Source organism: Ascaphus truei, chromosome 1, assembly GCF_040206685.1.
Source record: "Ascaphus truei isolate aAscTru1 chromosome 1, aAscTru1.hap1, whole genome shotgun sequence".
NCBI lineage: Eukaryota > Metazoa > Chordata > Amphibia > Anura > Ascaphidae > Ascaphus > Ascaphus truei.
In genome coordinates this window covers 320,369,848-320,391,188 of record NC_134483.1, presented here as the reverse complement: position 1 = coordinate 320,391,188, position 21,341 = coordinate 320,369,848, and the positions used below count along the sequence as shown (strand labels likewise).

The following is a 21,341-nucleotide window of genomic DNA, read 5'->3' as shown; positions in this document are numbered from 1 at the left end:
GATTTCGTGGGCACACAATAACCCAGCGCGCGGTGATTCAACAAGATAACAAGGGAGCGGGCGGGTTTATCTAGTTTCTTCTGGCTGCAAATTGCAAACTCGAAATAAATAAAATTGCGCGGTCGTTTCCGTTTTATTTTTCTGCTGGTTCCTAACCCCGGATGTGCACCAATTATACAACCGATAAGCTTTGATAAATAAACTCTCTTTCAAACTTGTAACGTTTTCACACAACACAATTCCATTCACGATCATTTGCCAGAGGCCCGGACTCTGGCGCCAGAGCGGCTCTTCAATGCGTTTGCTGTCCTCTTACACTGCGTGGGCTACATTATTAATATAGGGCGGCGGAACCTCACAGGTAGTTACTGTAGGGTATGTACGTGGCGCAGTAATTCAGTCGTTTATGTTTGAGCTGCAACACCTCAGTTTCCTACATACAATAGCCGCGCGCCGCGCCACCAGGCCTGGGTTGCGCGCGCACGCACGCACATCTCCGTTCCGAGTGCCCGCAGGAGGCCGGGCTCGCTGTGACGTCACGGAGGGAGGGCGGGGGCGTGCTACAGCAGCAGCGAGGTATACTGGGTGTGTTCGGAGGCTCCCCGCCCGGAGCTGCATAGAGATGGTGCTGCCGGTGCCGCCGCACGTCACGGTCATCCTGTTAGATATTGAGGGCACCACCACCCCCATCACTTTTGTGAAGGTGAGGTAAGTGGGTGGGGTGGGGGTGCTGTCACACCTCTCAGTCCCATGCCAGGAGGGGTTGTGATCCATTGGATTACAAGAGTGGCCCATATTCAGTATTTTATTTATTTATAAAATAAAATATTTTAGCAGGAAGTAATTAATACATTGAGAGTTACCTCTCGTTTTCAAGTATGTCCTGGGTACAGAGTTAAGACATGGTTAATACATGGTTACAAATACAGTTACATAAATGAACAGGGTATACATTATATACAAGACATTGCATGCACAGTTAAAGAAAATATATGTTATGGGCGTATGTAACAGTTAGAGAGATGGGAGGGGGGGGGCCGGGACAGGGATGGGAGGGGGGGGGGGCGGGACAGGGATGGGAGGGGGGGGGGCGGGACAGGGATGGGAGGGGGGGGGGGGCGGGACAGGGATGGGAGGGGGGGGGGGGCGGGACAGGGATGGGAGGGGGGGGGGGGGCGCGGGACAGGGATGGGAGGGGGGGGGGGGGCGCGGGACAGGGATGGGAGGGGGGGGGGGGGGGCGCGGGACAGGGATGGGAGGGGTGGGGGGGGGAGGATGGGAGGGGGTCTCTGGTCTCTCTCTCCCCCCCCACATGCAGTCCTGTTCAACAAATATGTAAATAGAAACATTAAAAAAAACATAAATATAATACATAAACACAAAACATCTCACCCGTCTGTCTCTCACCCCCCCCCCCCCCCTGGCGCTCTCTCTCTAGACCCCCCTCCCTGTTTCCCCCCCCTGGTGAGAGATAATCTGTTACTAACATTTTTGAATCCCACCACTTTGCTTGATGATGGGGGAGATTAAGGGTGCTGGGGGGGAGATGATGATGAGGAGGGTGGTGGTGGTGGCATCAGAGGAGGATGAAGAGGGTGGTGAGAGGATGAGGGGGATTGCGGTCTGAGGGCCGTTCTATAGAGGGCGTACTTGCTGCGCCATGCGTGCGCGTGGCAGTTATAGGTGGCTGAGGTTAGCAGCCTTTCTATAATGGTGCCACGCGCGCGCACGGCAGTGAGCGTGGAAACAGCCGACAGGGGGGAAGATGAGGAAAATAAAGATTTGACGCTGCTACCACCACTGGTGTGTGTGTACAATGTTAATAAATAATTTATTAAAGCATTTCTTTATTTATTTCAAACGTATTTATAACATGCACTTACTAGAATTCCCTCCTACTGTCTCTATTTGTTCCCCTACCTACCAATTAGACTGTAAGCTCCTCGGAGCAGGGACTCCTCTTGTTACTTTTATGTCTGAAGCACTTATTCCCATGACCTGTTATTTATATTATTTGTTATTTATATGATTACAACATGTATTACTACTGTGAAGCGCTATGTACATTTATGGCGCTATATAAATAAAGACATACAATACACACACACATACATATACACACACATACACACAGTGCCTCACTCGCTCACAGCATACACACAAAAAGCATGTGTCACGTGCACGCGCGTTCGTGCAGGCACGCACGTGCGCACACACTATGGAACGGGCCTGAGAATTTATAAACTTGTTCAAACAGTGTGTGTTTAAAATTTTCGCATGCGCAACACAATACCTCAATTTTTACATTGTGTGGCTATTTTCACTTCTAATTTGCCACACCTGTGGCTACATTGAAAAATAGGTTGCCCACCCCTGCACTAGAACATCTTTAATGATATGAATGAAAGTATTGTTTATTTCAGAATTCACCTCTATTTCACTCTTAGTATAAATCCTAATTGTTTTCCAAATAATCTGCCTCCGTTTCTGGCCACTGTTAGGTCACTGTTAATTGCAGTGTATACTACGTAGGCTAATCTGTTTTTGTTTGTTTTTTACCTCCCTAGAACATATTGTTTCTTTATATAGAAGACAATGTTAAGGAATATCTTCAGAAACACTGGGAAGAGGAAAAGTGTCAGGAGGATGTCGACCACCTTAGAAAACAGGTTGGATGTTGTCTATTATGGCAGGACACACAAATCTACAGGAATTTACAATACATCTGATCTCAGACGCGCTATTAGAGAGGGTTGGGGTTCCTTACAATGTATCCGATCTCAGACGCGCTATTAGAGAGGGTCGGGGTCCCTTACAATGTATCCGATCTCAGGCGCGCTTTTAGACAGGGTTGGGGTTCCTTACAATGCATCTGATCTCAGACGCGCTATTAGAGAGGGTTGGGGTTCCTTACAATGTATCCGATCTCAGACGCGCTATTAGAGAGGGTTGGGGTTCCTTACAATGTATCTGATCTCAGACGCGCTATTAGAGAGGGTGGGGGCCCTTACAATGTATCCGATCTCAGGCGCGCTTTTAGACAGGGTTGGGGTTCCTTACAATGCATCTGATCTCAGACGCGCTATTAGAGAGGGTTGGGGTTCCTTACAATGCATCTGATCTCAGACGCGCTATTAGAGAGGGTTGGGGTTCCTTACAATGCATCTGATCTCAGACGCGCTATTAGAAAGGGTTTGGGTTCTGCAGAATTTCACAATATAATTATTGGTTTCCTTATCCAAAAAAAGGTTGGAAACCACTGTCTTAGATCCTTTTTTCTGTTTGCTTCTAAGGCAGGGAAGGACTCCTACCTCGATGGATTTGTGCCCATTCCTTGCCTCTCAGAGAATAATGCAAACTTGGACCAAGTAATTCAAGGAGTGGTAGATAATGTTATTTGGCAGATGTCTACAGACCGGAAGACCACGGCTCTAAAACAGCTGCAGGGCCACATGTGGCGGTCAGCTTATGTTACTGGACAAGTGAAGGGAGAGTAAGTATGAAAACTTGTCTCCGTATGTATGGCTCTCCACTTGACATTCCACATTCGTGGGTTTAAAAACAAAATCAAGTCTGAAATATTCTAGGAGATTTTAGCTCCGCTGCGGCCATCGCTACTGGTAGGGAAGACCTTGTGCAAGACGGCATTCAGTGGTGCTTTCCACATTGATTTATATAGGGGGTTATGAGAAGCAACTACAGTTTGATCTAAACAGGAGCTTATTATCACTTGCATAAACTGCTATATTTGAGACTTGCTAATGTAACCTTGTTCCATTTGACTTCATCTACTGATTTCCCTCTCACAAAGTTGCAAGCACTACTCGACATACCTAAACATGCCAGATTTGCTATAAAAACATTTAAACTGGTGGTATCACTCCATGCTTTGTTCCCCTTATACCCAATCCTGCAAAGCACTGATGGAATGATGACTCTGGCCTGCTTGTTGACTTTAAGGAAGGACTCCGTGACAATGATGGCATCTAATTTAGAAATTAGTGGGGATTCTTGGTATACAGCAGAAAGACAGGTTTTGCAAGCATTAGATTTTTTCTGTGGGTGCAGGATCTAAGTTAGTGTTTCTCAAGATGGGTGCCGGGGAACCCTGGTGTGCTGGAATACTGCCAAATCTGCCGCGGCTCTAGGGCTAAAACTTGGCTGACTGCTCTGTGGGCACCTCCCGCTCTTCCTGGAGACGTTGAAGCAGCAATCAGCCTTTCCACTCTGAGCCCGACAGAGGAGTGAGGAGCCTCTCCAGTTCCAGACAGAGCAGGCTTTATAAGGTAGGGTGGAGGTGGAGTGATGGCATTGTGTGGGGAGGGTGAGGGAGGCTAGTGATTTTTGCAGAGTGGGGGAAAGTATATGGCGTAAGTAAGATACACATATATACAGTGTTCGACAAACCTATACATCTGCACGCCCCAGGCGAGTGGATTTAACACCGTGGCAAGCTCCTATTGGCACAAGCAGCACACGTGTTTTTGTTTTTTTAATTTTTCCCTACTCGCGCTGCTGTTTAATTTCCCCTGCTCGCGCTGGAGAGAAGAAAAAAAAGCCGGAGGCTGGTTCATGTTGTTGGGGAGATTACCCCGCCTCCGGATCTCTGAGCAGTGCCTTCCCGCCTCTCAGCAATACTGTCCCTCATCAGCGCTTTCACTCCTCCTCCTTCTGGCAGCCAGCCCCTTCCGCGCTCTGTCTGCTGCAGGGCCATCTGTCACCCCCCCCTCCCATATGTATGTGGTTTTGTGGTTGTGTGGTTGTGTGTGTGTGTGGTTGTTTGTGTGGTATCTTTTTTTTTTTTTTTTTTATAAAGCACTGGGATTCCTTTTCTGAGAGGTGTTATCTTTTATAGTAGGGATGGATTGCACCTCAACAAAGCGGGATCTTCTGTGCTAGGAGGGAGGATGTTAAAAAGGTTTGAGAGTTTCAACTAGGAAGGAGGGGGAGGGACAGGAAAGAAGTAATGGAGTAGACAGAATGGATAGAAATCTGAAATAGCTAGTGGCCACTTGGCGTTGAAAGGCAGGAGCAGGTAAGATGACAATATCAGAGACTGGAAAAAAACTCTGTTTTGTTGCCGGTCGTTTGATCTTACGAGTGAATGCAAATTTTGTAGTTACCCTCTCTCCAGTTTATTTTTTGTTCTGGTGGTGCGTTGAGGAGGTCGGTAGGATTTTAGACCAGGGTAATTCAGTTGATTTTGCAAAGGCTTTTGATACGGGCCCACACAAGGTTATGTACAAAATAATCAAGGATAATAAAGGAAAATCAGTCTGGGTAAAAATATTTTCAGTGAAAGAGAAACTCGGGCGCTAACTCTGTTTGAGAATATATAATTGGTAAAAAAAAATGATATGGCAATATTACCGTAATGGGTCAATTCTTACGACCCCGGAGTGTGGGGGCACGTGCTGGAATGCAGACTCCTACTGCTCAAACCCCACAAGGATCTATCCAAGATCCTTGAATCATGTGGACAAGAAGAAAAATAAGGGAGCAAAGGATAAATCGACAAACTCTAAGGCTAAGGCCCCGCTGCACGCCCCGCACGGCCGCCTTGCTTGCCGACGGCGCGTGCAATTCACTGCACCGCGATCTGCGGTCTGCAGTGATTTTTTTCCGCCGCGGGGGGACGTGGCCAAAACGGGTGGGGGGGGGCGCGGCCATGACGTGATGGGGCGGGACTATCACACAGCCCCACAGCGCAGCCCCTCAGCCCCTCACACACACACAAATACACGGGGGCAGGGGTGAATCGGAGCAGGGGGGAATCGGAAGGGGGATTGGAGCAAAGGGGGGGAAATCTGAGCAGGGGGGATTCGGAACGGGGGTGGGGGGGATCGGATGGGGGAATCGGAGCAGGGGGGGAAATCGGATTGGCTGCCTTGCGTTGTCACGTGACGCGGCACTCGCCGAAACCACAAGCTCCTTGTAGCTCCGGCTGGCTGACGTGTCACAGCACGCAGTCAGCCACGCCGGAAGGAGCCAGCGGGAACATTCAGACCGGAGGCAAGCAGCTGGTGGACCGCGGCCGCGCGCGACACCGGCCGCCGCGGGACCAAAGCCTAAAGGGAGTAATAAAAAAACACTATTTTGGGATGGGATCAAGAGCTCAGTTCATAAGCATAGAATAATGAAATAGGAATAAATAACAGTCAAATCACTCATGAGACAATGGCCAGAGTGGGGGGGCGGGGGGGTATAGAGTAGCTAAATAGCTAATATAAGCACTACTTACACGGCTATGTGTAAGTAAAGATGTCTAGAAAGTTTTCTTTGCTGTAGCCTTCACTCTGCTCTGCAGGTCTGTGCTTGATGTCTATCAGTGGCACTTTGTTTTCAGACAGAATGGTGCAAATTGCACCTAACTGTCACATGGTCCTCCCGTGGTTAAATTGAGTATATGGAGAGCATGTTAGATAAAATACAAAGCATTTATTTGCACATTAAAAATACAAACTCACATATACTTAAGTCCGGTTCAGCAACAGAGGAGTCCGTATGTACTTCCACATCCGTCAATCCCTGCTACTGCGTCCGGTGTGCAGAGCTAGAACGCAAGTGGCAACGGATGCCTATGGAAGCCTCCACTGGACAGGATTAGAACAGATCGAGCTACGTGTTTCGCCGTCAAAACGGCTTTGTCAGGCTCAGTGATGCATCTTGGGGAATTGTCCATGGTTTATATAGACCATTAGTAATCAATTGAATTCAGTTCATATGATGAAATCTGTTCATTGTTGGAAGTGCAGAGTTCAACTCCATTGGTTGATGTACTCGTCGTCATCACTGTAAGGCAATGAGATACATCAGTCCACCACATATATAATTTAAAGCACAGACTATGTTAATCTGTGCATTGCGTTTTGTGCATTAAACGATAAAAATGCTTAATTCAATAATTAAGTATTATTCCCCGAAGAACAAGGCATTACTGACAAATAATGCCCTGGCTGGAAGAGTTGAAGGCCCGAGGCAAAGCCGAGGGACTTCAACCCAGTCAGGGTATTATTGGCCAGAAATGCCGTGTTCTGAGGGGATTATTACTATTATAGGTTGAATGTAGGCTTATTTTTATTTATTTTTAATTTTTCATAAAGATACATTTTTGTAGTCATTTTGATTTTTTTAACAGCATGATTGTCTACATTCTTATGCTTTTACTGCAAGTTTATTAAAAGGAAATTGTACATACACACCCCCCCCTCTATATACACACACACAAACACACACTGCAAACCCCCCTTTATATACATAAACACACTCTGCAGTCCCTACAAACTGTGCAGCCCCCCTCCTCTACAGCCACAAAACAACTGCAGCCCTCCTCCACCCTCACAAAACACACAAGCAGGCCCCCCTCTACACCCACAAACACACAAAACACAAACGCTGCAGACACACACACACACACACACACTCTGCAGCATTCCTCCACCATCTACATCCACTGACACACACACACACACACAAACACTGCAGCCCCCCCTCAACACCCACAAAACACACTGCCGACACACACTAACAAAACAGACTGCTGCCCTCTCTACATCCATAAAACACCCACCAGCAGCCCCCCTCTACACCCACTGCAGCCCCATGTAAACCCACACACTGAGGGACGCGGGTGAGTACAGAGCCAGGCAACCACCATCGCCAGCGCTATATACCACCACACCATGTACCACCACACCATGTACCACCACACCATGTACCACCACACCATGTACCACCACACCATGTACCACCACACCATGTACATATCCTGCCAACTGGGATACTGTGTGTCCGTACCGTGGGGGATTTTCAGCTCTCGCTGTTGAACCAGTGTGTGATTTGTGTACTCTGTGGTGATTTTAGCTGGCCCTGTTATCTGCTTGTTCTGTTTTGGCGGCGCTTTTAGTGCCGGCGACGTCAGGCTGCGGTCGCTGGAAAAATCAAATAGAGATTACTTCCAGCGATCGCGACCAAGCCGCCGCTCCGCGCTTACTATTATCGCACGCGGCGGTGCTATAAGCGCAGCCTTGGGCCTCAGAGCACCACAGCTATTACACTATACTACGTCCCCCTCCTGTAGCGGACACAATAAAAGCTTGGCCCCCTGCAGACGCACTTACCAGAACTGGCTCCTACTGTCTCTGTACGTTCTCCCTACCTACCAATTAGACTGTAAGCTCCTCGGAGCAGGGACTCCTCTTCCTTAATGTTACTTTTATGTCTAAATCACTTATTCCCATGATCTGTTATTTATATTATCTGTTATTTATTTGATTACCACGTGTATTACTACTGTGAAGCGCTATGTACATTAATGGCGCTATATAAATAAAGACATACAATACAATACACTGCAGACACACACACACACTCTGCACCCCTCCTCCACCCACAACACACACACACTGCAGCCCCCCCTCTACACCCACAAAACACAAGCTACAGACACACACAAACCAACAGACTGCCAGCTCTACATCTACAAAACACACACTGCAGCCCCCCTCTGCACCTACAAAATACACACTGCAGACACACACACAAATCAACAAAACAGACTCTGCCACCTCTACATCCACAAACACACACCAGCAGCCCCCTCCCCACACCTACTGCAGCCCCCTGTAAACCCACACACTGCAGACACACACCAACAAAATACTCTGCATCCCTCCTCCATCCACAAAACACACACTGAAGACACACCCACTGCAAACCCCTCTACACCAACAAAACACACACCAACAAGACTCTGCTGCCCCCTCTACACCCACAAACACACACCAACAGAAGACACACACACTAATAAAACACTCTGCTGGCCCTTTACACCCACAAAACACACACAGACACACAAACATTCCCCCTCACTCTCCTGTGCTTAGCTCTCTGCAGGCAGGGTGGGGAACGAGTCAGTTCCTTGCTACTGCCTCCTGTACAATAATCTCCCATTTCTATGAGCAAAGTTCACTCTTTGTGAATGAGAACTGAAAGCTGATTGGCTGAAATCCCTGCTCTCTGATTGGTTAAAATTATCCAATCAGAGAGCAGGGATTTTAATAATGTCCGGAATTTACCAGCTTTAGCCTATAATGGAGTATAAATGCTACTGAGCCTAATTGCCAACAAAGCCATTAATTAGTAATAGATACAGAAATACATATAGGATTCCACATGAATCCATACTCAGACTCATGAATATTATGCACCACTATCTGCCAACATCAGCTAAGAATAACATATACATATAGCAGACCCATAACATTAATATGATGGGGTCTCTGGAGTGATCATAATGAATAGATTCGCATAACAATTGGGATCATCCATGTACAATATGTATCCTGGTACAGTGCTTTAAACAGAAGGAACACACACAAAAAGGTAAACCAATAATTCGACCACATTGCTGATAGAATATTAGAATATAATATTAGTGATGAAGACCATTTAATTAAAATTTAAAATTTCTAATTAGTAGATGGTGGTGACCTTTTTAGTTGAAATCTTAAAATCCGTAATAAACAGAGCCGTGGCCAGCAAGCCAATAAATATAGGCCACTAGGCAAGCCTGATCAACTTGCAACAAGAAATAAAAATACATGCACAAAAAAAAAAACTTATAATAGACACTAGAAAATACAGTATGAACCATAAACAAAACCTGCAAGGTTTATAGACCTTACAATATAAAGTGCCACTGATAGACATCAAGCACAGACCTGCAGACCAGAGTGAAGGCTACAGCAAAGAAAACTTTGTAGACCTCTTCACTTACTCATGGCCGTGTAAGTAGTGCTTATATTTGCTTATTAGCTATCTAGCTACTCTATGCCCCAACCCCCTCCCCCCCCCCCTCTGGTCATTGTCTCTTGAGTCATTTGACGTTTGACTGTTATTAATTCCTATTTCATTATTCTATGCTTATGAACTGAGCTGTTGATCCCATCCCAAAATAGTGTTCTTTTTTATTACTCCTTTTAGAGTTTGTTGATTTATCCTTTGCTCCCCTATTTTTCTTCTTGTCCACATGTAAAAATATACTTGATTGAAGGATAGACAACATAGAGTGGTCATAAATGGAACCTTTTCAGGTTGGGCTACAGTTGTGAATGGAGTACCTATGGGATGGATCGGTACTGGGACCCGTGTTTATTAATGACATTGAGGTTGGCATAGAGAGCAAAGTCTCCATCTTTGCTGATGACACTAAATTGTGTAATGTAGTGAATTCAGAGCAGAATGTAATTTCTCTCCAGAAGGACTTGGCCAGGTTAATGGCAGATGAGGCTTAATACAGATATATGTAATGTTATTCATTTGGGAAACAAGAATAAACTGACGACTTGCACATTAAATAGGGCAAAATTAGGCGAATCTGTGTTGGAGATGGATTTAAGAGTGCTTGCTTGTAGACAGCAGGCTTGGCAATAGTGCCCAATGCCGGGCGGTAGCTGCAAATGGAGGGAACTAAGCATAATTATGCTACTGTATAAAGCATTATTAAGGCCACACCTTGAATATGGAATACAGTTTTGGACACCACTCCATAAAAAATACATTATGAAACTATAAAAATTGCAGAAAAGAGCCACCAAATTAATAAAGGGGGTGGCGAATCTAACTTCTGTGGAGAGACTAGATAAATTAGATTCTTTGATATTAGGAAAGAGGCATCTATGAGGGAACATGGTAACTGTATACAAATATATTTTGGTATCAATACAAGGAGTTTTCAGAAGATCTCAAGGGCAGTACAAACGACACAGGACTCCGGGTCATCCCTTAGGCTAAGGCCCCGCTCCCTCAGTCAGCGCGCCCGCACTGCAGACAGGCGGGGCGCTGACAGACACAGACCGCGATATGCGGTCTGTAGGGAGCGGGAGCCGGGGCTGGAGTGGGAGGGATGGGCGTGGTTTAAGCGGAGGGGGGCGTGGTTTAAGCGGAGGGACCCGCTACACCCCCTCCCCTCCACGGGCTCCCGGGCTGCAGGAGGGAGCTGCTGCGGGCTGCCCTACTCACACGCTGACACTCAGGCACACACACACACACTCAGGCAGGCACTCACGCACTCAGGCACACACATACACACAGACAGGCACTCACGCTGCTTTCCCTCCACACTCTCCTCCCCGCTCCCCGAAGCCTCCCCTCCTCCCGAAGCCTCCCCTCCTCATTGGCTCACAGCCACACCACGTGACGCGTCGACGCTTGGGATTACAATTCTCTTGAATCCCCTAGCGGCTGACGCGTCACAGCGTGTAGTGAGCTGTGCCGTGAGGGGGGACTGGGACCGGCTCGGGAGGATTCCCCTGCTGGTGGGGAACGCTCGTGTGGCCGCCCGCGCCGCCGGGCGCAGCGGGTCCCAGGCCTTAAGGTTGGAGGGAAAGATTTCACCAGCAACAAAGGAAAGAGTTCTTTACAGTAAGGGCAGTTACAATGTGGAATTCATTACCCATGGAGACTGTGATGGCAGATACAATGGATATCTTAAAATAAAGTTAGATATCTTTATAGAAAGGAAAGGTATACAGGGATATATCAAATAAGTAAACATGGGAAGGATGTTGATAGAATGAAAAATCTTATTGCCATTTTTTGGACTCAGGGAGGGGGGGAATTGGTGCTTCAACCTCAGTCAATAATTCCACAAATAGGTTCTTGATCCAATTTATTCAGAGACTATAGCCATCTGCATCATGTATACATCTTTACAGGCATTCTTGGTTATGAGCGGAGAGCTGCATTTTCTGTTGGTATCACTTCATGGTTCTAGGCAGCTCTGATTTCAATACACATAGATAAAACATTTATACCTCACTCCCGGAATTCCGGACCTACCCAAATATGGGCCTGCCCCAATTACTCTGACAAACCCCACTGACATTGCAAATGCATTCAATGATTACTTTGTAGGGTGCGCCACTAACTTATTAGCAAAACGCAGCCAAAACCACAAACCTGAATCTCATCCTGGGAGTACCCCTATAGTCCCACCCCCTCCCAACACTGCCCACAATTTTCAATTTGGCCCAGTATCTGAAGAGGAGATTACACAAGCGCTCCTCAAATTAAAACTAAGCAGCCAATGTGGACCTGACTTACTACAATCTAGGTTCCTACGACTTGGTGCCCCAGCCATTGCCAAACCAATTGCGTCCATAGTCAACTCTATCCTGTCTGCAGGCCATATCCCTAAGACCTGGAAAACTGCCAGAGTTGTCCCAATCTTCAAAAGTGGGGACAAAAACACTGTCTCAAACTACAGGCCAATCTCACTTCTCCCAATTCTATCCAAAGTCATGGAAAAATGTGTCCACTCCCAATTAAGCGATTTCTATACCAAGACAAATTTCCCTAGACAATTCCAATCTGGGTTTCGTCCCAAACACTCCACCGTAACTACCTGCTAAAAGTTTGCAATGAAATCCAGTGTGGAATGGAACGGGGACAACTCACTGGTGCAGTATTCCTAGATTTTGCAAAGGCTTTTGATACTGTTGATCATGCTATCCTGCTTAACAAACTCCAGAGCTCTGGAATAGGGAAGCATGCTTTAAACTGGTTTCAGTCCTACCTATCAGGAAGATCCCAACATGTGTCCATCTCAGGCTCTAACTCCAACCCCCTGGATATCACCTGTGGCGTCCCGCAAGGCTCTGTTCTGGGGCCCCTACTCTTCTCAGTGTTCATTAATGATCTTCCCACAGCTTGTAAGGAAGCCTCAATACACATGAATGCAGACGACACAATCCTATATGCACACAGCCATAGCCTCTCTGACCTTCAACACATACTTCAGTCTGACTTTTTGAGATTCGAAAACTGGATTTCCCAAACCAACTGTTTTTAAACACTGACAAGACTGTAACAATGGTATTTGGGACCAAGACTACATTTTTAAAGCTTCCAGTGACTGAGCTCCTGATCAGAACCAACGCTAACACCACCCTAACCCCTGTCACTAGTTTTAAATACCTGGGCTTATGGTTTGACTCCCACTTAACATTCGGGATGCACATTGATACCCTGACAACCAAGACCTATGCCAAACTAGGGGTACTTTACAGGAACAAATCCTCCCTAAGTCTCCTGGTCAGAAAGCGTATCGCACAGCAGATGCTAATGCCAATTATTGACTATGGAGACATATTATATGGCTCAGCACCTCAAACCCACCTTAGCAAACTTGACACCCTCTACAAATCAATTTGTCGTTTTGTTCTCCAATGCAACTACAACACACATCACTGCGATATGCTCAAAGAACTAGATTGGTCATCACTAGAGTCTAGGCGCAAAGTTCACCTTTCCTGTCTTGCATTTAAATTCTTCATGGGCAAGCTACCCAGCTATCTGAACAAGCTCATCATCCCTACCACATGCAGCACTTATCACCTGAGATCAGACTCCAAAAGACTGTTCATGGTCCCAAGGCTCAACAAAGTATCCGGACGTTCCTCCTTCTCCTACCGTGCACCCCAAAACTGGAACAACCTACCAGAGACTCTCGCATCCACCACCAGTTTAAGTTCTTTCAAATCTAAGGCTGTCTCACATTTTAATCTGGTCTGTAACTGTTTCATACGCCCATAATATATATTTTCTTTAACTGTGCACGCAATGTCTTGTATATAATGTATACCCTGTTCATTTATGTAACTGTACTTGTAACCATGTATTATTTGTTTTACTCTGTGCCCAGGACATACTTGAAAACGAGAGGTAACTCTCAATGTATTACTTCCTGGTAAAATATTTTATAAATAAAATAAATTACATCAGTCTGTCCCCAGCTGTGCTCTTTATCAGTATGTTTGTTAAAACCTGCTATACCATCCTGTACTTCTACATTCTACTCTTTTAATTCTCATCATATTAACTAAACATAACGCTACGCAGATAACAAATATGCCTCATTTTTGTAAGGCGCCTTTGTCCACTATGACCTTGTTGCATTTCTCTGCCTGTAGATAATGAAGTCTGATTTTCTTACATAAATTCTCGGCCATTTAGATGCTAACTATGCAGTTAGTGTGAATACAAACAATATGGCGTCTGTTTTTCAGATTGAACACACGTTCCAAGTCAAACTTCTTTGTGTTTTGGCACTGAAATTGTGTTGTGTTTTGATTTTTAATTAAAAACATCACCATCACAAATACAATTTCTGTGACACAACAGTGACAAAAGACAAAGTTTCGCTTAAAATGCACTTGCTCGGCGCGCATACTTCTTTTTTTTGTTTGTTTTTTTATTTTTTTTTGAGATATACTAAAAATACAAATATTGGATAAAAGTATCTGTCTAAATTTAGCATAGGTGGAACTTGATGAACATATGTCTTTTTTTCAACCTTCTGTAACTGTATAACATGATCGCTATCACGTGGTCCCAGTTCTGGAAGGCTGGTAGCAGTCGGATGCTGCTGGACATCTGGCAGCGAAAAGGTTATTAAAAATTCCTGTATGTTCCAGTGTTAATTACATCTATTTATATTTAAACAATTTTAGCGTTGGTGTGTCAGCCTGACTTAGCTCATGTCGTAATACTTCTTGTTATAAGCTATTCGTGAAACAATGTGCACCAGCATTATTTTTTGATGTTTGTATTTGAAGCTGAATATGTCCCGTATTAAAACGTTTTCAATTTTGCTTCAGGGTCTACGAGGATGTGGTGCTAGCTTTAAGAAAATGGAGGGAAGCTGGAATAAAGCTGTATATCTACTCATCGGGAAGCGTAGAGGCACAAAAACTCTTGTTTGCATACTCTATGGAAGGTGACTTGCTGGAGGTATATGTTACAGATAGGATAGCAGTACTTCATCCATTGTTCCTAGATTTTGTCACACTTTTTTACCCCTGTATTTTTAATTGTATTTATTGTATATATTAAACATTGTAATTAAAATCTGTATTAGCATTTATTTTATACCTAACTAATTAAAAGTAAATTTTTAACCTACCTCCATTATACTATTCGTTGACCGAGTGCAGCATACAGTGCTTTCCTCTTTAGTTGCATTCGATACATTTTTAAACAATAGGTGCACATTGAGGTACAATTTGATGATTGTGTTTCGATATCAACATTTCTCTATATAAAATGTGAACTCAGACTTCAATGTTCAGGCGCTGGAGTTCTTCGCTCTAAACTGTACTGCTACATTCTTTAGAAGATATAGTCCCGTTGATATTTTTTTTCTCTCTCGCTCTATTGCCACTGTGCTTTTTCCCATTTGTTTGTATTCCCCAAATACATATCATTCGTTAGCCAACTTCATTTTTATACAAGCTTCTTAGCTTGCTTCGATCTGCTCAGTATCCTGTTATCCATTGTGATGGTTTATACATTTGATTTACTACACAATGATTCTGTATTGATTTACTTTTCAGCTGTTTGATGGGCACTTTGATACTACAATTGGACACAAGGTTGAGAGTGAGAGTTACAGAAACATTGCAAAGAGCATTGGGTGCTCCACTGACAGCATTCTTTTTTTGACTGACCTTACTAAAGGTAGGGTGTGTCTGTCTGTGTGTCTGTGTGTCTGTGTGTCTGTGTGTCTGTGTGTCTGTGTGTCTGTGTGTCTGTGTGTCTGTGTGTCTGTGTGTCTGTGTGTCTGTGTGTCTTTCCCAGGCATAATTAGTTTGCCAAAATAAAAATATAACTTGTGAGCACATTCACATGTCTCAGACAGGTCTGCAACCCTGCTTCTCCCCAATACCTCTTGGCATACAGTGCTTCCACTGCAGCAATGGATTCTGGGTGATGACATGCAAATGAGCACAGTGTCACCTTTCTGCTTCAAATTCATTTTAACATGGACCCCTGTGAGCTTATACCTACCATATTATCCAACTTTTCGGCACAGCCAGGGTTATAGCAGTGCATAGCCAGTAAACCTACTCACAGACAAGTGTATCAACCTCTTGGGTCTCATCAGTGCGAGGTTGATAATACTGAAACAAAGTAATTTGAGAAATACTAGAAGAATCCACTGGGTGTCAGCATCACGTTAGTCGTAGGGGGGGAAATTGTTTCTCGTTTAACACATTATGTAAACTGCAATGATATTGGGAATGTTTTTTGCAGTAATATTATGTAGTGCAAGGATATTGCTGTGAAGAGAAAATATTAACAATAAACAACTCCAATATCATCTGCAGAAGGGCGATATATCATTTTTGATGACTTTCCACTGATTAATGGGCACTGCAGTGTCATCTGTGTAACGCTTTCAAGTATTTTTTTCGTGTGTAAATGAGAATATCTAGCATTTCTTAGTATAGATTTGAGGAAGAGACTCATGAGGTCTGTCACAAGTAATGACTGAATTTATGAATTTCTAGATTTACTAAAACTGTAGTAGCTAATTCAAAACTCATAACTTCTAAACTCTTATTTGCGTTTGACCCATAATATTGTGTGTGTTTATCTCTCCTCCCCCTACATTCTCCTCTCTCTCAATTGACTCTGACATATACAGATTATTCTACATCTTTGTGTATGTTTCTGCACATTTATTTTTTATAATCAGTACATACAGTATGTTTTTTTGCAGGTAACTGTTTTGCTTTCTGAATTGTGTTTTCTGTGTCCACAGAGGCGAAGGCTGCAGAGGAGGCAGGAGTCCATGTGGCTGTAGTAGAGAGGCCTGGCAATGCAGCACTCACAGATGAGGAGAAATCCAGTTACTGCCTTATCACATCTTTCAGTCAGATCGTCCTACCTTCTAAACAATAATACACGCCGCAGAATCCCATAAAGCTTTTTTTTTATTATTCAATTCTTGTTAAAAAAGAAAACTTAATTAAGAATAAATGATATCTAAATATTTTTTAAGCCTTCTTTTAATATATTTTAGTGGTTTAGAATGTGCTCAACAAACAATACATTATCAATGAAACATTGCCTGTTGGTCAACCCAAGGTCGTGAACGTGGTATGCAATTTCTGAAGATGCAATGTGGAGTCTTGTTATGTCTAGACCTATCTACGATGAAGACAACCCAACACAATGTGACCTTCTCTTGATCAACCAGGTCCAAAACGAGATTAGACTTTGCCTACAAACTCCAATATTACCTTCTCAACAAGGAGAAACACGAAAGAGTGCTGTGCTTGAAGATATGAAGACTGAAGATACGAATGAGAAATGGAGATCCACCACTCGAAGTTCTGGAGATTTTGCCTACACACTCAAATATTGCTCTCTTACCCAGGAGAGAACACTACCTTTTATAGAAAGGTTGGACATAATTCTGTGGGGCCCAGGGCATAACATAGTCCTGCGCTGTATCTTTCATCATCCCCCAATGCACCATTTTATAGGGGAGCAGGACGTAGCTTAGTCTCCCCAAACTGCGACACTCCCTAACAATGCTGCCAAGCTGTGCTAAATATTCTTTCACTGTCTATAGTGGCCATTATATACGTAGGCAGGCTAAGCCCAACGCCAGCCTGGGGTAGGCGATAAAAACTGATGATATTTTTAGGGGCAGCCTGATATCGGCAGGTATCTTAGCTTAGTGAAAAGCATGTGAATAATGAATTTGGCATTAATTACTCGGTTGCATGCTCTTTTTTTCAGTAGGAGGCCAAGAAGGGAGGGTAGCTGTTTTGGTCCTTCCATGTAGTAACAAAGGACGGAGAGGGAGTAGGCAGTATGATACCTTTTTATTGGACCAACAAGTTGTTGACCTGTTACAAGCTTTCAAACCTCTCATGGTCCTTCATAGAGTATTGCAAAAGCTTGTAAAATATCAACTCCTTGTTGGTCGAATAAAAGGTATCATTCCACCTACTGCCTCTCCCCTTTTTGTACTACTGTATATGCTCTCTCATACACTGCAGTAAAAATATAGTTGACATAATGCCACAGGAAAAAGACATCACTACTGTTCTGCTGGCAACATGGATTTAATGACTGGGCCAATAAATTAAATTGGCGTTACACATTTTTTTTATTGACCTAATGAATCTACTTTAACCTATAGTGGCATAAGCTGATGGTGGTATTACTCGCTGGTAAAACAAATGCTTGACAAGACCAACTTGCTATCATCCTTTTAAGAAGTTACTCAGTGTTCTAATGTGAAATTAAAATGTCAATGATTAAAGCATGCTCTTCCCCAGATATTTGCATGCTGTCTTGGTTTCGTGTAAACGATTGCTTCTTTTTTTACTTTATATTCAGTGTTTCGATTTATCCTATACACAGTAAAACAAATGGGAAGTTAATTATGAAGTAAATAAGAAAGAAAAAAAAACAATTTGCCAATGAAAGCAGATTATTTATGATCAAAATAGTAAAATGATAGGCAAGAAAATTGTTATCAGCAGCAGAAAGTTTTCTGGATCGTGCAAAACTGGAGAGATGGATATTTAGACCACGAAGTACAGAGCTAAGTTTATTTGGTCCTTCAGCACTATAATCCTATTAAAGGAGCAATCCAAGCAATATCCTACATGTGTTTTATTTATTTTTAAATAAAACTGCTGTAATATTAGATAATACTAATAATATACGATCTTTTTTTTTTTTTTTTTTAAATTCTGTCGTTAAAAAAATATTTTTATTCATTATGTGCATTAATACAATCTACACACTGACAAGTGATTAGCTAAGAGAGAGTCTGTCCTGCGCTCTGGCAGTTAGTTCCAGCACCCTAGGGTGTCAATTGGGGTCACAAAGAATGGAGCAGGAGAGTATATAGCAGACCTAAAGATAGGTCAGAGCTGGGAAGGGAAACCTTACCTATGTAAGCTCACAGACCTCGGACCCGCTCTCCTCTGAGCTCCGGTTCTTGACGTGCAGCCTTCTGAAGATAGGACATAGAAGGAAAAAGTTCCGGCGCCACAGCCCGTGACAAACTTCAAGGCACTTCCGGGTTAGTAGAAAAAACTTTATTGGAGCCTCACAGACACACGGCTACACCATGATCTCCCCCTCAACGCGTTTCACGCTAGGAACAGCGCTTCGTCTTGGAGTGGGGAGACGTGGTCTGAGCCTGCACATTTAAAATAAAAAAGCCCGCGAAAACAGGCTAACATATTAACCCCTGATATACATAACTGATTACTAAAAACAAATGCTAGATGGCGCTCTACTAAACCCAATGAAACTGAAGTGATTAAATAAAAGAATAAAGTGAATAAATCGAAAGTGATAAACATTCAGTGAGTGTAAATCGTGAATACAAAGGTAAAAACCACTTCTCACTCGACCCTGCAGAAAAGACTGTTTCAAGAGTCTGAAGGTGCACTGTTGATCGAATTCCAGGGGAGCGTCGCGGATACCCCTTATACATAACTAATTAACTATATCCAGCTAACATCAAATCTTATTCAAAGACTAAATATATCTTTAGGCATAAGTTCACACATAATTGTATTAATCAAAATGCCAGATGTGCTGTATTATAGTAAAGTATTATCAGGGATATCTTAAAAACCACCTATGCAACATTTAACCAAAGGAACTGACATCTAGGACTATTTTAGAAAAAAATATAATAAACTATAAACACAGTTTATTAAATAACTGTATTGGCTAAATCTCAATGTAATATTCAAATAGCACATAGAGAATAATTAAACTGATTCAAATATAAATATATATATATATATATATATATTAGTTTGTCCAAGAAGAATAACAGGGGAACAGAGAAAGGGGAGGGGGGTGAGGAAAGGGGAAGGACAACAGTGAAGAAGCAAAATTTACATTAAAACTAAATCATTGGGAGGCGCATGCGCGACAAATCAGGAGATGGCGGCTTAATTTGAAGGCTCCGCCAGTCCCCGGCGCAATTAAATAAATAAATACCATAAACACCTGATCAAACACGGCGCAAAATACACCCGTCGAAGCGGCGGATATGCCAATAACTCGGGCCACCACAAAAAGCACGAAGCGAAAATCCCTAGACCTGAGATCCTACTTCTGGCATACTGACCAGGGACGAGACAGCCATGTCAGCGGGCGGGAGTTCCGATACGGACTCCACGCAAGAAAGGGGAGACCCAGAGGAAGAAGCGGAGATGCAGCCTGTCCTACGGAAGGACATGACAAAATTTTTAAAAGAAATAATAGACTTTTTTCGCAATGAAATGGATGAGCTGCGCAAAGATATACAGGGGATTGGAGAACGCACCCACGAATTGGAGCAGCAGATGGACATCTCTATGGAGTGTCACCAGCACACAGGGCAAGAACTAGCCCAAATAAAAGAAAGGTTGTTGGAACTAGAAGAGATGCAGGAAGATGGAGAAAATCGTGACAGAAGAAACAATATACGGCTGAGAGGCATACCTGAGGAGGTCCTGGACGTCGAGGACTTCATGGGGAGGTGGATGGAGTCCCTGCTGCCAGATAAATCCCCTTCAGAGCTCCAGTTGGACAGATGCCACCGTGCCTTGCGGGCGAAGCCTCTTCCCAACAACCCCCCGCGGGATGTCATCATGCGCATACACTACTTTAAAATAAAAGAGGAGATATGCAAAATCACCAGGGCATCCCCTGTATTCAATTCGACGGAGTGAGACTGTCAGTATACCAAGACATATCCCCCACTACACTCAATAAAAGACGTTCCCTACAACCCCTAACAAAGGTGCTGAGGGATAGGGGCATACGTTATAGATGGGTCTTCCCCTTTGGCCTCCTAGTTATTAAAGACGGCAAGGCTCACTGCCTGCGGCATCTGGAAGAAGGGGCAGCGCTCCTAAAAACCTTAGGAGTAAAGGACACGCTCCCGCCGCAAACAGAGCAGCGCCCGACAGCAGAGACAACCTGGACAAGAGTGAACAGGGCAGCCGAGAACAAGAAGGCCAGAAATAAAAATAAACCCTGAGTTCTGGATGGAGAATCTGCTTGGTTAATGCCCCCCGGTTGTACTCCCGGCGCTCCTGGCTGGTCAGGCGGCACGTTGCCCCCTGGGATGCCACGGTTACTGGGTGCAGGAAAAAGTTCACGATTAAATTCTGTTACCACAGTTTGAAGTTGTTTGCTGCGCTGTTTCCATGAAAGTTAACCTCCGGAAAAACAAAAAAATGCCTGGTTTAAATCCAGAGACAATGGACAAAAGATGGCGCCTCTTGGACCTGCCTGAGGAGACATCGTAGTGCTGAAGAAGAAGTGGGGACTCTTCGCGGACTAACATGGCGCCTCTGCAAAAGGCGCGAATGGATTGCTGCGGAGACTAGTGGGCGGTAAGGGAGGATGCAGAGGAGGAGCCACGGGAGAAGAGGAGGAAGAGGGAGGTCCCACTTACCCGGTCCGATGACACGAGGAACTGACGTCAGAGTCAGGGGCCGGGCGCCCGGAAATGACGCAAC

At 44.2% G+C, this 21,341-nt stretch overlaps 1 protein-coding gene and 1 long non-coding RNA gene across 2 annotated transcripts; one reads left to right on the top strand and one right to left on the bottom strand.

Annotated features, from left to right (window-relative positions):
• The first annotated feature begins 536 nt into the window (after positions 1-536).
• ENOPH1 (enolase-phosphatase 1) lies at positions 537-16,840 on the top strand. The gene is made up of 6 exons (XM_075606395.1): positions 537-703; positions 2,568-2,669; positions 3,294-3,493; positions 14,661-14,793; positions 15,396-15,519; positions 16,607-16,840. The coding sequence occupies exons 1-6, from the start codon at positions 623-625 to the stop codon at positions 16,744-16,746; spliced, it is 780 nt and encodes a 259-aa protein (XP_075462510.1). The 5' UTR covers positions 537-622; the 3' UTR covers positions 16,747-16,840.
• LOC142497947 (uncharacterized) lies at positions 16,769-20,523 on the bottom strand. Its single transcript, XR_012802356.1, has 3 exons — positions 20,317-20,523; positions 18,760-18,885; positions 16,769-18,212 (listed from the first exon to the last, which is right to left on the bottom strand). It is a non-coding gene; the product is annotated as an uncharacterized LOC142497947 (long non-coding RNA).
• Positions 20,524-21,341: the final 818 nt, after the last annotated feature.

What these genes read in the sequence shown, in the direction of transcription:
- ENOPH1 (XM_075606395.1), top strand. Translation starts at nt 623, where the DNA reads ATGGTGCTGCCGGTGCCGCCGCACGTCACGGTCATCCTGTTAGATATT. An exon ending in ACTGGACAAGTGAAGGGAGA is followed by an intron (nt 3,494 to 14,660) that starts GTAAGTATGAAA and finishes ATTTTGCTTCAG; the next exon opens with GGTCTACGAGGATGTGGTGC. An exon ending in TGGAAGGTGACTTGCTGGAG is followed by an intron (nt 14,794 to 15,395) that starts GTATATGTTACA and finishes TTTACTTTTCAG; the next exon opens with CTGTTTGATGGGCACTTTGA.